The sequence below is a fragment of the Martes martes genome (assembly GCF_963455335.1).
Source record: "Martes martes genome assembly, chromosome: 1".
Taxonomy (NCBI): Eukaryota; Metazoa; Chordata; class Mammalia; order Carnivora; family Mustelidae; genus Martes; species Martes martes.
The window spans coordinates 82,626,479-82,642,310 of NC_137888.1; the positions used below are offsets into that span (position 1 = coordinate 82,626,479).

The following is a 15,832-nucleotide window of genomic DNA, read 5'->3' on the forward strand; positions in this document are numbered from 1 at the left end:
GGAAGCCGTCTAACCCAAATCTTGACCCATTTCCACTTTCCCGAAAAGTGAGTTGGGGTTCGAGGCCGAGGGCGCTTTGCCCAAGGTCACGCAGAGGGTGGTCTAATTTTTGTGTTCCTGCAGTCCTGGGAACAAGCTACCTCGTCCCTCAGAAGACTTTATGAAGGGTTGCCTGGCTGGCGGGAAACCAAACCTCTCGCTTCCCCTGTGTTGATCGCAGTTGCTATGGCAGCGGCGCGTTTTCCCCGCCTCGTCTTAGTTACGTCGAGAGACCGGTGTCCAATGGGAAAGCAGCTCGGCGTCACGCGCCGCCTTTCCCGGCGGGCACCGCCTTCTTAGCCGGGTGAGTTGCATTGACTGCGTGGGGGAACACTGGCTCCCGTCGCGGCCGCGGCAAGTTACATCGTCTTTCAATCTGTCCGCGTCCGCCGCCGCCCGTGACAGAGCCAGCATGTTCGGGATGCTGAGCAGCAGCTTTGAGGATGATCCCTTTTTCTCGTGAGTGTCTGGGGTCGAGAGCCCGCGGTCGCGCGGAAGTTCAGGAATCTTGAAGGGAGCTATTTTAAGGGAAAGTGCGAGAAAACCGAGGAAGGCTAGAGGGAATTTGAGTAACTTCAGGAGGCGGCTTGGGGGAGATATGGACTCGAGGGCGTGAGGGGGAAGGGAGTCGAGAACTTAGGGATGTGGGAAGGAGAGGAGAGAAGGCTTGGAGGGGGGTTGGGGGAGAGGAAGATTTGGGGGTGTGGGAGGGAGGGGAAAAGGATTGGGGATGTGGGAGGGAGAGGAGAGAAGGATCTGGGAGCGTGAGGTGAGAGAGGTGCGGGCCGGCCCCCGGCACACAAACCCAAGTGCCCGCTGCTCTCAACTTGGCCGGACTTGGGGTGTTCGGGGTTGGTTCCCGCGTTCCGAGGCCCGCCTTCGCAGCCGCAGAGCTTTGCAGGTGACGGTAACTTCTCTCTAGATGGAACTTCTGGTGAGAATTTTGCTTAGGGGACCCCTTCCACACCCGTTTCAATTCCAAATGAGAGGCAGAGAATGTCTTATAAGATGACAGTTGTTTGAAAAGGAACACATTTTTAAAACAGGGTTTTCATAAATACGCGTTTCTGAGAGCACAGCAAAGTTGGAGAGTTGTGCTGTCGCTCACGTCGGAGTGGTTGGAGGTTGCCAGGTGCACTGTTTGTTTTCTTTGCTTGCTTTGTTACAAAGCTAGTCTTGTTTGTAAAGGGACTCCTCTGTCAAAAGTACAAATAGGGCAGGGACGCAGGGGTGCATTTAACACTTCAGGTAAACAAATGTCAAACCTGTGGACAGTTCCAAGTGAATTAACGTGATGCCTTAGGAAGAAGGGATCCATAACTTAACTAATTGCTTCATTATAAGCTAGTTTTCTTGGGTGAGGGTGTGTGGTTATTTTTGGTTTCTTGTGTTTGTTTGTTTTGTTTTGTTTTAGTTCTTCCTTTGGCTATGGTAAAAAATGGTAACACAATCCTAGTTGGATTCCCAAGACGGGAGGCTTTGTGATACTTTTTTTTTTTCTTTCTTTCTTTTTTTTTTTTGACACAGAGAGAGAGAGATCACAAGTAGGCAGAGAGGCAGGCAGAGAAAGGGGGGGAAGCAGGCTCCCCACCGAGCAGAAAGCCTGATGTGGGGCTCCATCCCAGGACCCCGGGATCATGACCTGAGCTGAAGGCAGAGGCTTAACCACTGAGCCACCGAGGCGGGCCTTTGTGATACTTTTTTGCCCAAGTGTTTTGCCAGTTTGAATTTTGACTTGGTGTCCTAATTTATTTTGATCGATTAAATTCTGCATCTCTGCAACTTGGAGACTTTTTTTTTAAGTTTAAAATGTCAACGGTTTTCTACATAGTATTGTTTTTAAAGGGAAATATTATGTTGGCTTGTGTGTTAGTACTATTTTTAAACCAAATAACATGAAAGTAACAATTGAAAGAATAATTGGTTAAAAAAGGATGAAATGATTAATATAGAAAAATAAAATGGTTAACATTTCATTCTAAAGGTTATAAATTACAATTAAGGGGTGTATGGATTCAGAAAAATGTATAATGCTGTTTTAGTTAACTTGTTTAGGAGCTTTTGGGACATTTACAATTAATGCCATCTTGACAAGTTTTAAAATTTGTGCTATAATATGATTTGCTCTTTTAAAAGTCTCTGAAGAGGGGCACCTGGGTGGCTCAGTGGGTTAAAGCCTCTCCCGTCGGCTCACGTCATGATCCCAGGGTCCTGGGATCCAGCCCGACATAGGGCTCTCTGCTCAGCAGGGAGCCGGCTTCCCCCTCTCTCTCTACTTGCCTTTCTGCCTACTTGTGATCTCTGTCAAATAAATAAATAAAATCTTAAAATAAATAAATAAATAAATAAAAGTCTCTGAAGAGTAGGGACTAACTAAATATATCCATAGATTTGTTGAACTGTTGAAATGATTCTTATGTAATTGTGACATCACTACAATGGGTAGTATTTAAGAAGATTATGACAACTTTTAAATTGCATTATGTCCACAATTATATCAAAAATAGCAATGGCCTTAACTAAACTGTGAGTGTATAATTAGTACCTTTTTTAAAACGTCTAGCAAAAGTGTAATTTAAACTCTTGGGTAACTGTCTGAGCAAAGGCAATGAACCCAAGAGTCAGGGTCAGAAATAGTAACAGACCACAAATAGTAGGCATACATCAAAGAACACTCTTCCCTGTGCTTAGGATGGAAAGAACCGTCGGTTACATGTCAGTGGGTCTTTCAGTCATCACCTTCCATAACCACCTTCAAATGCAGACAGCCATATCATAAAAATTTAGGATAAAATTATTGTAATTACCTGTATAAAACAGATTCATCCTTATAATTTCGTTTCTCCACAAATAACTGTTTAGAACGTAAACACAATTGGGCTGGGGAGAGTAAAGAAGAAAGAGAATATGTGTTCCTATTTATTTCAAGTCTGTCAGTTGACCCACCCCTTTTACTCTAACCCCAAACAAAATGAGTATCCATTACTTATATAAGTCCAACATAAGAAATTCCTAAAGGTTATAGACACCTTAAAGAACACAGAAGTGTTCCATGCCCACCATCTTTTGTATAAAAATTAGCCCTTTTGCTAACATAATGTGTCTTTGGGTTCCTTTACTGCTAACTTAATACCTGACATGTAGAAAGTATTCAGTAAATATTGTTTAATGATAATCTGGTGTCCTTTACACTTTGTAAAGGACTTTGTATTGTATTTAATTTGTATTGTAGTTTGTATTGTATTGTAGTTAATCTGGTATTTAGTTGATTGCTTAAAGTATTTGCATTCAACATATGCTATTGTTGTTGACACTTTCTAATTGGAACACTACCATCGCCTAAATAACCATTAGTTCAGTATATCAAGGATGTCAATATAAGCACACTCTACTAATTTACTAATTATTCAAAAGTGGGAAAATACTTTTTGGATATAAAATTAGAATTATTAAATAATATGAGGCTGGTAAAATCCTGTAATCAAATTGTCGATGTTTAAAAGATGGGAGTAAAAAAATTAATAATATCTATAGTCTTGAATTCAAAAATGTTCATTTTCAATGTTTTCCCTAAGTGTTGTACCTTAAATGTTTCATCAGAAAATTAAAAGGAAACTGTAAAAGTGATATGTTGAAAAAAAAAGTGATATGTTGAAGTTTAGTGTCTTATTATGTATTTGGAACTTTTTTTTGTACCTGATGTTGCAGAGCTGAAATTCAGTGAAAGTTGCCGTACAATATACTCTCATATATACCTTCTTAAGTAAATAACACTTGTAATTTCGTCAAAAACACAAAAGCTAAAAGCTGGCACTTCTGGCATGCAGTTTACTCTCAAGAACACTACTTTCCCTTCCCATTTATATTTGCTTGAGAAGAAATAGAAATGCATACGTATGGACAGGAAAATCAATTTGAGGTCCACATGATTTTGGCATCCATCCTATATCCTAAGAAACATTGATTATTTAATATAAAAACTTACCTATATCTGATACAGTCTGAAAATTTCTACTTTGTGCAGAAACATGAACTTTGAATCTTCTGAGCTGCAGAAATGAGAGACTGATCATGCAAGTCTACAAAGGATAGCTATGTTACCACATATCAGATATTAGATATTAAAGGCTTAGAAGCAGATTGGCAAATCTATCAGCCTATTTTTAATTATAAATCATTAGCATTTCCTTAAGGGTATCCTATGTATGATGACCAGTCTTTGGACAAAGAACCCCTATGTATATTCACAGGGTGTTACATTTTCCATCTCCTTGGTCTTAGCAGGAGCTAAAACTTATATATCTATAATCTTTTTAAATTAAAAAAATTATTTTGCCCTTTATAAGTAGTTGAAAGACTCTGGCTTGGACTTACACAGTGAGTTGAAAGTGAATATATTCCATGTACAATATAGGCCTTGACTGCTATTTTCTTGATTGAGAATATTGTCATAAAACAGGAAATAAAATCACCTTTCTAAATAAGCTTTCGTGAACAATGAATATTGTTCGGGGTTACACACATACTTGTTTCCACACTTAAAGTCTGAGGTAGGGTCTTCATCAAGATGACATAGTTTGGTGCTAATTAGTATTCTGCCGCATAAACCTCTAATTTTAATCATTTAATAAAGGTGGCTTGAGAGTACTCCGCTAACATTTAAGGTTTTCATCTCCAGGGTCCCATTTTATGTTAAGACACCTAACAGCTTCTGTGATTTTTGACACCTAAAAATTTGTTCTCAGAAATATGTTAATATTTCTTATAAATGAACTTTGCAGATTTCAAGATCATATTTGATAGAATGAAGCACTATGATCCTTGAACTGAAAGAATTTCTAAGGTAGACTTTGGGCTTTCTGTGGTTCAGTAGGTATAAACCATTGAATTAGGAGCCAAGGAGCACAACAAGAGTGTGACATAGTTGCTGGATCAAGAAATGCCATTTGGTAGCATCTAATCATATAATGCTTAGTTCTATCACTGAACATTGTAAATATCTGCATAAAATAGGGAAGTACTTATAGGATGAGAGGGGGCCATAGTCATTCCTACAGTCCTTTTAATATAAAAGGCTTCTGCCATACCACCGTTTTATTTTATTTTATTTTATTTTTATTAACATATAATGTATTATTTGCCCCAGGGGTACAGGTCTGTGAATCATCAGGCTTACACATTTCACAGCACTCACCACAGCACATACCCTCCCCAATGTCCATAACCCAGCCACCCTATCCCTACCTCCCAATCCCCCCCAGCAACCCTCAGTTTGTTTCATGAGATTAAGAGTCTCTTAGGGTTTGTCTCCTTCCCGATCCCATCTTGTTTCATTTTTTCTTTCCCTACGCACCACGACCCCCCGTCCTGCCTCTCAAATTCTTCATATCAGAGAGATCATATGATAAAAAATTGTCTTTCTCTAATTGACTTATTTTGCTCAGCATAATACCCTCTAGTTCCATCCACATCATTGCATATGGCAAGATTTCGTTTCTTTTGATGGCTGCATAGTATTCCATTGTATATATCTATCACATCTTTATCCATTCATTTGTTGATAGACATCTAGGTTCTTTCATAGTTTGGCTATTGTGGACATTGCTGCTATAAACTTTCGGGTGCACGTGCACCTTCGGATCACTACATTTGTATCTTTAGGGTAAATACCCAGTAGTGCAATTGCTGGGTGGTAAGGTAGCTCTATTTTCAACTTTTTTGAGGAACCTCCATACTGTTTTCCAGAGTGGCTGCACCAACTTGCCTTCCCACCAACAGTGTAGGAGGGTTCCCCTTTCTCCACATCCTCACCAACATCTGTCATTTCCTGACTGTTAATTTTAGCCATTCTGACTGGTGGGAGGTGGTATCTCATTGTGGTTTTGATTTGTATTAACCTGATGCTGAGGGATGTTGAGCACTTTTTCATGTGTGTGTTGGCCATCTGGAAGTCTTTGCAGAAATGTCTGTTCTTGTCCTCTGCCCATTTCTTGATTGGATTATTTGTTCTTTGGGTGTTGAAGTTGATAAATTCTTTATAGATTTTGGACACTAGCCCTTTATCTGATATGTCATTTGAGATTATCTTCTCCCATTCTGTCAGTAGTCTTTTGGTTTTGTTGACTGTTTCCTTTGCTGTGCAAAAGCTTTTGATCTTGATGAGCTCCCAATAGTTCATTTTTGCCCTTGCTTCACTTGCCTTTGGCAATGTTTCTAGGAAGAAGTTGCTGCAGCTCAGCATACCACCATTTTAAACTGTGCTTCTAAACAGCAGGGAAATGAAGAATTGCCTATGGAAATGTAATTCATTCTTCAAATATTTCTTAGGTTTCTATTATATGCCTAATGCTGTGGACTCTATTATTAATTTGTAGAAGTCATGCCCCATGCCCTCAAGATTCTGTTAAGAATGTAATATGCGTTATTTCTAGTGTCAAAACTTGGATCACCTAATATATTTTCTTTATGGACCTTTATACCTCATTGGAACTAGGGAACATTTGTTTATGATCAAAAGAACCATAACAATCTGCTGATAAGCTTTTTTTTTTATTTTTATTTTTTTTTTTATTTTTAAAGATTTTGTTTATTTATTTGACAGAGAGATCACAGGTAGGCAGAGAAGCAGGCAGAGAGAGAGGAGGAAGCAGGCTCCCTGCTGAGCAGAGAGCCCGATGTGGGGCTCGATCCCAGGACCCTGGGATCATGACCTGGGCCGAAGGCAGAGGCTTTAACCCACTGAGCCACCCAGGTGCCCCTGCTGATAAGCTTTTTGCCACCACAATGTATAGTGGAAGGAAGGAATTTCTCTTGATGACTGGGACAGCCATGTCAATTATCTGAGACCCTTATGTATAAAGAATAAATTGCTTTTTACTATATTATTGTACTAGCTAAATAAAAATTGAAATTTATCAATATATTTATATATTTGAGAGTCTTACAAACAGGACCTTATTTGGAAATAAAACTTACTATCCCTTAAAAAAAAAAACACCTTAGGGGCGCCTGGGTGGCTCAGTGGGTTAAAGCCTCTGCCTTCAGCTCAGGTCATGATCCCAGGGTCCTGGGATCGAGCCCCACATCGGGCTCTCTGCTCAGCAGGGAGCCTGCTTTCCCCCCTCTCTCTCTGTCTGCCTCTCTGCCTACTTGTGATCTCTGTCAAATAAATAAATAAAATCTAAAAAAAACAAAAAAAAACCAAAAAAAAAAAAACACCTTTTATGTTGAAATTATTCCCAATCTAAGAGTTCTTTTTTTTTTTTTTTTTTGGTAGTTGTGGCAGGGCAAACTTTATTTCTCATAGCTTGTGATAGGTAAATAATACGGTGTAGAAAAGGTACATTTTGTGCAAAATATCATTCCGTATGGTTGTGGTTTGTGTCAGCAATCCCAAAAGAGGTATGGCTATCATAATAGTGTAAGTAAATTTTTTCTGATTTAAATGAAAATGCATCTTCACGGAAAATCTGGAAACTATATAAAGTTTGGTTAAGGAAATCATGCAACCAAGATTTTATCATTTTGGTGTATTTTGTTTCCATTTTCCATATATGAAAAATATTTTCCAAAATTAGAACAAAGCTTTATGATCACAAATACACTGTTTTTCCTCTACATATGCCACAATCCTTTTCTTAGTCATTATTCCCTAAAGTGTGAATTTAGTGTCTGCAAAGTATTGCATCCTATGGATGTATGAAGAATATTTTTTCATATAAATCTTTAACCACATTTCAAATTATTACTTTAGAATAGCTCATGTATATGAAATGACCAGTTTATAAAGTGCGAAGTTTATAAAGCCTCATCATATTTCCAATTTACTTTCCTAGAATGAAACATTAATTGTCAAGAGAATAATATGAATAGGTAGAAAAATATAAAAATAACTAACTTCTTACCTGAGAAAAGAAACTCTGCATTAGGTTAATTTTTAAAATAATAAAATAGTTCCTTGCTACGACAAGATATTTTTGGCTTTGATAAAAAAGAATTCAAGCTTGAACAAGAGAAATTTTAAAGTCTTATCTCTGAGCAGCTGCTGTTCTGGGTAGACAAGAATTGAACTCACTTCAGGGCCCAGCCAGATTTCTTCCTGAATGGTTTAGACAGGTGCAAAAGCCAGACTGGGAGCATAATTTTGTCTTAATGCTTTTTCCAACAAGCAGCCTTTTGTTCATGTCACTCAAAAAATACATTTTTAACAGTTGTTCTACATATAAATATATCTACTTCTATTTAAATGAAGAGGAACCTGGGCAACATATTATATGATTATATACATACATATTATATACATACATATATATTATATGTAGTTGTTGAATTTGTAGCCCAGTTATAATGCAATTAGAAAAATAAATCTCACTATGTTCCTATAGGAAAATAATAGCTGCTGAATACTCACTTATTCACAGAACAAAATCTAGTGTTCTCTGAAGTATTTTTCTTCTTTGCAGTTGAATTTCATCCATATAACTAAAGGGAAAGTTGACTGGTTTTCTTAAGTGACGCATATTAATAAGAATAAACATTTTAATCTCTACACCAGTACCCATATTCTAAGCTGTAAATGTCCAGTGAATAATGGAGCTCTAAGCAAAAGGACTGTCTTTTGAACTATCCTCTTTAAAACATCAGATGGTGTGAAATCCTCTAACTCCACATAGTTCTATTTCTTTTTGTTTAAAAAAATTTTAATAAAACATTTCAAACATACACTACAAAAGTATAACAATTGTGTATCTGTCACCCAGGATTTCAAAATTTATACTCGTTTTATCCATCTCTATTTCTGCTGATATCTCAAATGTATTTTAAAGCAAATTCCAGATTTCTTATCATCTAACCCCTATGTATTTCCAAATACATTTCTGAAAAATATGGTTTTCTTATATAACCACAGTACCATATCACATGGAATAAGACATAATTATAATTGCTTGGCATCATTTGACATTAAGTATCATCAAGATATGAAATACTTTGGGGGCGCCTGGGTGGCTCAGTGGGTTAAAGCCTCTGCCTTCGGCTCAGGTTATGATCCCAGGGTCTTGGGATCAAGCCCCGCGTGGGGCTCTCTGCTCAGCAGGGAGCCTGCTTCCTCCTCTCTCTCTGCCTGCCTCTCTGCCTACTTGTAATCTCTGTCTGTCAAATAAATAAATAAATAAATCTTTTAAAAAAAAAAGATATGAAATACTTTGAAATAATCTAGTTTTTGAGGTAAGAATCAAAAAATTGTTTCTTAGACAACTCTTTATGGGTCTTAGAACTACTTGAAATTCTGTTCTTAAAGAACATACTTTATACTTAAAGTATAAAGAAGGAGATCCAGACACCAAATTCTGATTCCTTAATTATAAACTAACTTGATCTTCAGATCTTGATTTCAGAAGCATAAACCAACTCCCTTTCTGCTCTCCAATGTGTTCAAACCTAAGTGGCTCCTTGTGTGCGATTGATCCATTTAATTTTTTAAATTATTACAACTTCCCTATTGTCTTACAATTGTAAAAGTAAAAAAGTTGTCTTACAACTTCCCTAGTTGTCTACAGTTCTGTTAGAGTAGTAATAGTAGTCTGTCAAATTTTCTGTGCCTGTCACTCTTACTAATGAGACAAAAATCCCAGGCTAAAAATCCCACAAGCATTCATGGAAAAATGACCTTGTTTATGATGTTTTTCTGTACCGTATGTATAATATATTTACTTGTATTTTTCTTAGTATGTTAGAGTTTGTTTTCAGTTGAGAAGAATGAGATATGAAAAATATCTAAATAAAACTAATGTCTGGTGTCTTCATTTTATTATATTTCCTGAGTGGACTTAGTACAATTACGTTTTTCCAGTTAATACCCAGCATTTATCTAAAGCGACTCTTCATTCTGAGAGACTCAGTTTCTAATTTGATTAAGAATAATTTAATTTTCCTGTAGAAATTTTTGTATTCAGTTGCAATAGGAATATCTTCAACCTGTGCACACTGGAGAGAGCACTTTCCTTTTATGACTTTACATAAAATTTGTCAGTGAGCAGGAAGGAGGCAGTACAGTAGTATTCCTAAACAGATCAGTATGTAGAGGACAAGAGAGTCATGGCAGGAGAGGAAATGGAGAACTAAGAACACTGACATGTTACAATTTTTTAGAGTATGGATTTGTCAAACAAGTGATTTGTAAAGTTGTTATCAATCATCCAGACCAGCGGTGATCCTAATGTGGATGCGGTTGGAAATTATCACATTGGTCAGGTATGCAGGTAACCTGCTATTTTTATTTAAGTCATTATTAACTCTATTTTTCTATTTAACAGTTTCTGTTAAAAGAATTGATATTGGACAAGAATAAACAGATCTATGGAATAAAACAGTCTAGAAACACTCTCATACACAGCCTCTGTATTAGATTTATTTAGAGACTATTCATCTTTTTATTTCTTAATACTTTGTAATATCATCAAATGTACCTGGTCAATGGCACTGCTTTCTGAGAAGATTAAATTGTGATTGATGGAACTATTGACACCTTATTCTTTATTTTTAGTAAAATTTTACTACAGAGATACTGTGTTTCTGAACTGCAAAGCAGTGATCTAATTTAACCATAGTAGTTTAAAAAAATACTTTGCACCATATGTGGTAGACTCAATCATTCAAAACAATATAACAAATTTCTGCATTCAATTTTCAGGAATTATGTCCCAAGTTTAATTAAGGCAATAAGGCCTCAGAACTACACAATGTTTTTGAAGTGCAGTTTGTGCTCCAGCATATTTTTTAAAACTAATGCCTAAGTAATAACAGCTGGGAAATTACTTTATTAAAACATAACATTTAGAAGCTTCTCACCATAGACTTTGACAAGCTAATATATTTTTAGGGTTTTCACAGCATAAGATAAATTGGCATACTTTATTTTACAGCATTTTAATGGGATTTGCTGAGAGATAAGCTTTATTACTATTAAGAAAGAAAAACACATTTATACAGTCTGGAGTGAACATGTGCATAGATTTGGAATTGCAGAACAATTTTCCATAGTTACATGTGCCCTAGGAGACTTTAAATTTTTTTTTAATCTTAAAATTCAGTAACATCCAACATTTGGTAATACCATAAGGTATTAAGGTGCTTTACATTTTCAAAAGTGTGTTTTTGGAATATATAATACATGCTTATGGCAAAAACAAAAGGTACAGAAGAGTACATGGTTAAAAGACTCACTTCTCATGACAATGTGAGTATGCTTAATACTAAATATGCTTAATACTAAACTGTGCATTTAAAAATGCTTAAGATGGGAAAAAACCTCAGTCAGTTATACAATTATGATCTGTGCACTTCTCTGTATGTCCTATACTTCAATAAAATAGCTTATTGAGACCAAAACAAAAAAACAAAAAAACAAAAAGACTCCCTCTCACCTTTCACCTTTGGCCCTCAACCATCTAGTTACCTTCTTGAATGCAACCACAGTGACCAGTTTGCTGCGCAGCTTCCTCAGGATATGTTCTATACATTTATAAGCATATATATCTGGATTTTTTATACAGATGGAGGTATACTATATATCTTGTTAATCCTTCCATGTTAGCACATAAACATCTGCCTTGCTCTTTTAAAGGTGGCATAATATTTCATTTAAATTCTTTTAAAAGTACTGAAGAGCTGTTAATGGCTCTTTTCTATCCTTTTTTAGTTATTGTTCTATCAATCAGTAAAGAAACATCTTCAGGCTACTTTTGGATAGTGGAGGGAGCAAGAGAGATATGTTCCTTTTCCTTAAGAAGCTTTTAATCTAGCAGAAAAGACAATATTTTCTACATGTTATTTTATTATCAATAGTCTTTACTTATAAAGAGGCCTAACACAGATAGCAAGACTATTTTCAACTTAATTAAAAAAATTTCCCCTTTGACTCTCAATAATGGTAACCTATACCTTCTTTTTGTGGGAAAGAAAAGAAAAGTAGAAAAGAAGATAGTGAAGAGTACTTAAAAGAAAAATGATAAAATAGTTTGAATAGTCAATACTACTTAGAAATACTGGACCGGGATTAAAGCTTCAAAAGTGTGTCCTTTCCTACTTAGATTGGTTCAGTTACAGAAAACAAAATTTACTGACTTTAGGCAGAGAAGAATTTATTACAGGGCATTAAACAGGTTAGAGAACGATTGCGATGGCTTAAGAAACAAACTCTAAATTGAACTTTGAAGAATGACTCCTAAAGCCACATCAGAGGTCCAGACCAGGGGGTGGGGGAGCAGTGGCCACTTCCCACACTAGGAATTGTTGAATTGGGAAGCTGCTGCTACCACTGCTGGCTCTAAAGTCATGGTGTACCTGTGAGGACCCATACCACCAAAATGGATTTCCCTTCCCTGGCCCCTAATAAGCTCTAGTGATCACACTCGCAGTTCTGGTAACACTGCAACAAAAAGACTATGTTACTCGTGATCATTTTTACCAAATAAGAGAAGTAATAGTACATACAGACTCTGCCACACTTCTGCTTTCCAGTTCTCAAATAATGGCCCATAATGGGCAGAACTTAAACCCAGAAACTTTGCTGCAGTAGAGTCTAGGAAATTAAATCTTAACCTTTCTTTGTATGCAGTATAGAAAGGCACATTGAAAGGAGATTGAAATGGGTTGAATGTGAAAAGCTTTATAGAGGTGTCGGAAGATAGTGCATTCATTTTGAAAAAACTAACCAGAGATACCAGAAATTAAAATTTTGATTTTAAAATGAAAAAAAAAATTAGTTAAGTAGGATTTTCACAATCAAAGACTAAATTAGCAACCTGGGAAACTGAGCCAAAGACTTTCTTCCGATATGTAGGACAAAATCACAGAGGGTTCAAAGTTCTACAAAGAAGGAACAGATAGAATAGTAAATATGCAAAGAAATATTTTAAGAACAATTTCTAAAACTAAACAAAGACCTAAATCCTTAGAACACAGATTGAAAAGGGAAATTTGAGGGTTGTCAGGATTTTTAAAAATTCTATACCCAGATGCATAATAATGTAATTTTGATACATTAAAAATATATACAGAAAAGAATCAAAGATCTTTCAGAGAGTGCATTTTTTTTTTTTAAAGATTTTGTTTATTGGAGAGAGACTAAGTGAGAAAACATGAGCAGGGGGAGAGGAGGACTCCCCACTCAGCAGGGATCCGGACACAGGGCTCTATCCCAGGACCCTGTGATTATGACCTGAGCTGAGGGCAGACACTCAACCAACTGAGCCATCCAGGGGCTCTGAGAGTGTAGATTTTTTAGAAAGAGTAAGAATCACATTGTCATCACTCTTAACAGTAAGTAAGGAAGATAATAAAACAATATAGATTCTCAAAATAGTGAGGGGAAATAGATTTCTATGCCCAGATAAGCCATTGTTTCACTTTGGGTGTGAAAAAAACTTAGACATTACTACTAAAAATTTACTGGGCTCAAAATTACTAGGTGTTAGAATCCAGAAAGGAAATAGTGAGATATAAGAAGTAATGATAATTCAGAAGTAAACTAACCCCAACTTTTCTTGATAGAGGAAGGTTGAACTAGAGCACTTGCCATCTCCTTTATTCTTTCCATGGAAGCAGAGTTCACCTGTTTCCTCTCTTGAAGCTAGCAGGACAGATAAAAACCCAACTAACATCCAGCCCATTCCTGAAGTTTTAAATTTGGATGACTTGGAGAATAATGGCTGTGCCATAAAGAGAAAGAGCTGGCTAAGGAAAAAGAGAGTGTGGGAAATGTTAGGTTAAAGACTTACTACAATAGTAATAGGCAAATGTCCCAAAATTACTTTATTATTATTTGTAATTTATACTCTGAATATTTTAGAAAGTATTACAACTTCTATTGTAAGATCAGGTCTCTATTTCCACTTCCTGGCACAGTGCTTTTTACACAGGTATCCAGTAAATATTTGTTAAATAAATGGAGATAGTTTTGTTTTGTTTTAGATTTTTTTTTTAATTTGATAGAGATCACAAGTAGGCAGAGAGGCAGGCAGAGAGAAAGAGGGGGGAAGCAGGCTCCCTGCTAAGCAGAGAGCCCAATGCGGGGCTTGATCCCAGGACCCTGGGATCATAACCTGAGCCGAAGGCAGAAGCTTTAACCCACTGAACCCCCCAGGGGCTCCAAATGGAGATAGTTTGTATCAAAACAAGCTGAAATTGAACAGAGGTCTCTGATTAAATGGTTGAAGGGGTTAGATTCATGTTTATTCATGTGAGGTTCTTGGAATGTCTTCACTAGGGTTGATAGAAATGCTTGCTTAAATGCAGATTATTGGGCCATGCCCCAGATATAATGAATCAAAAATCCTTGGGTGTATGTTTCAGGAATCTGTATTTTAATAAGTACCTCCGGTGATTTTTAAGCATGTTCAGGTTGAAAGGAATAGCCCCACAGAAGCCAGGGAAAACAAGAACAGATGAAGGATAAAGCCCAGAAGAAGTACAGATTTCCCTCAATTTAAGATGGAGTTAACATCCTAATAAACCCATTGTAAACTGAAAATAGTGTGATTTGAAAATGCATTTAATACACCTAACCCACTGAACACGATAGCTTTGCCTAGCCTACCTTAATATGCCGGGACACTTAATCATCAGTCATAGAAATCCCATTCAGTTTCCTAGTGCCAGGTTAATCATAGGCATTTTTTTTTATAGCATTTCTGTCTTCTAAGACTTTTATACAGACTGGGAGAAGTAATTGGAAATTGCTTTAAGTAATGTGATTTTAGGAATATATCAGTAGTAGGTGGAATAATTCCCCTTCTCCCAAAGATGTCCATGTGCTAATCACCAGAATTTGTGAATATATTATTTTATATGACAAGGAGGAATTAAGGTTACAGATGAAACTAAAAATTTTAATCACCTTAAAATAAGAGATTAACCTGGATTACCCAGGTAGGCTCAATTTAATCACAAGCGTCCTTTAAATGTGGAAGAGTCAGAGAGACTTGAAGATGCTATGCTGCTGGCTTTGAAAATGGGAGGGAAAAAAAAACGGATCACAAGCCAAGGAATATGGGCCATCTCTAGAAGCTTGAAAAAAGGCGAGGAAGAAACAGATTTTCCCCCACAGCTTCTAGAATGAACCCAGCCCTGCCAATGCCTTTATTGTAGCCCAGTGATATCCATTCTGGGCTTCTGACCTCCCGAACTGTAAAAGTATAAATTTGTTGTTTTAATCACTAAATTTATGGCAATTTCTTACATTAGCTAAACTCATATCCAAGTTTTATATTTTTAATTTTAAAACATATGTCTCATTTCTCTGTCAGACTGTAAGTTCCTCTAGACCAGTAATCAACTTCTGTGCTTGACACACAGTATACATGATAGATGTTTATTGAATTTGAACCATTCTATATATCACACGGTCTCTCCATCATTTTGGGGGAGAGTTACTTACCCAACTCTCTCTACTCACCTGGGTACATGCTACATGCTATATAGAGTAGCAGCTGCATTGCAATCAATACCTAGTTCTGAACCTCTTCCTTAGTGACTTGATTAGAGAAGAGGTACTCACTTCAGCCAGTTGGTTTTCTCTGGCTCAAGTGTTTTAATACACGAGACATCTTCTAATCAACAGTTTCATGGGCTTCTTGTGCCTCGGTTTCAACTGCTCTAGAATGAGACCACCTGTCTGAGAAACCCCAACCTCCTGAGGTTTATAGAAGCTCATATTTTAATTTGTACCCCCCAAACATAGTCTCAAAATTTGGTGAAAATTTAAAAAAATATTTTCTCAAAATGCAGAAGAGGA

At 36.7% G+C, this 15,832-nt stretch overlaps 1 protein-coding gene across 5 annotated transcripts in view; it reads left to right on the forward strand.

Moving 5' to 3' along the window:
* Positions 1-337: 337 nt before the first annotated feature.
* Positions 338-15,832, forward strand: part of MLF1 (myeloid leukemia factor 1) — a 34,778-nt gene continuing 19,283 nt past the window's right edge. For 2 of the 5 annotated variants that reach the window (XR_013968379.1, XM_080829851.1), the window contains exon 1: positions 348-498. Coding sequence is in view for 3 of the 5 variants with exons in the window: in XM_080829851.1 (XP_080685977.1) it covers positions 452-498 (47 nt within the window). In the remaining 2 variants the exon portion in view is untranslated. Of the gene's footprint in view, positions 499-15,832 lie in introns of all 5 variants that reach the window. The other 3 variants (XM_080829850.1, XR_013968380.1, XM_080829852.1) reach the window with 3 other exon arrangements.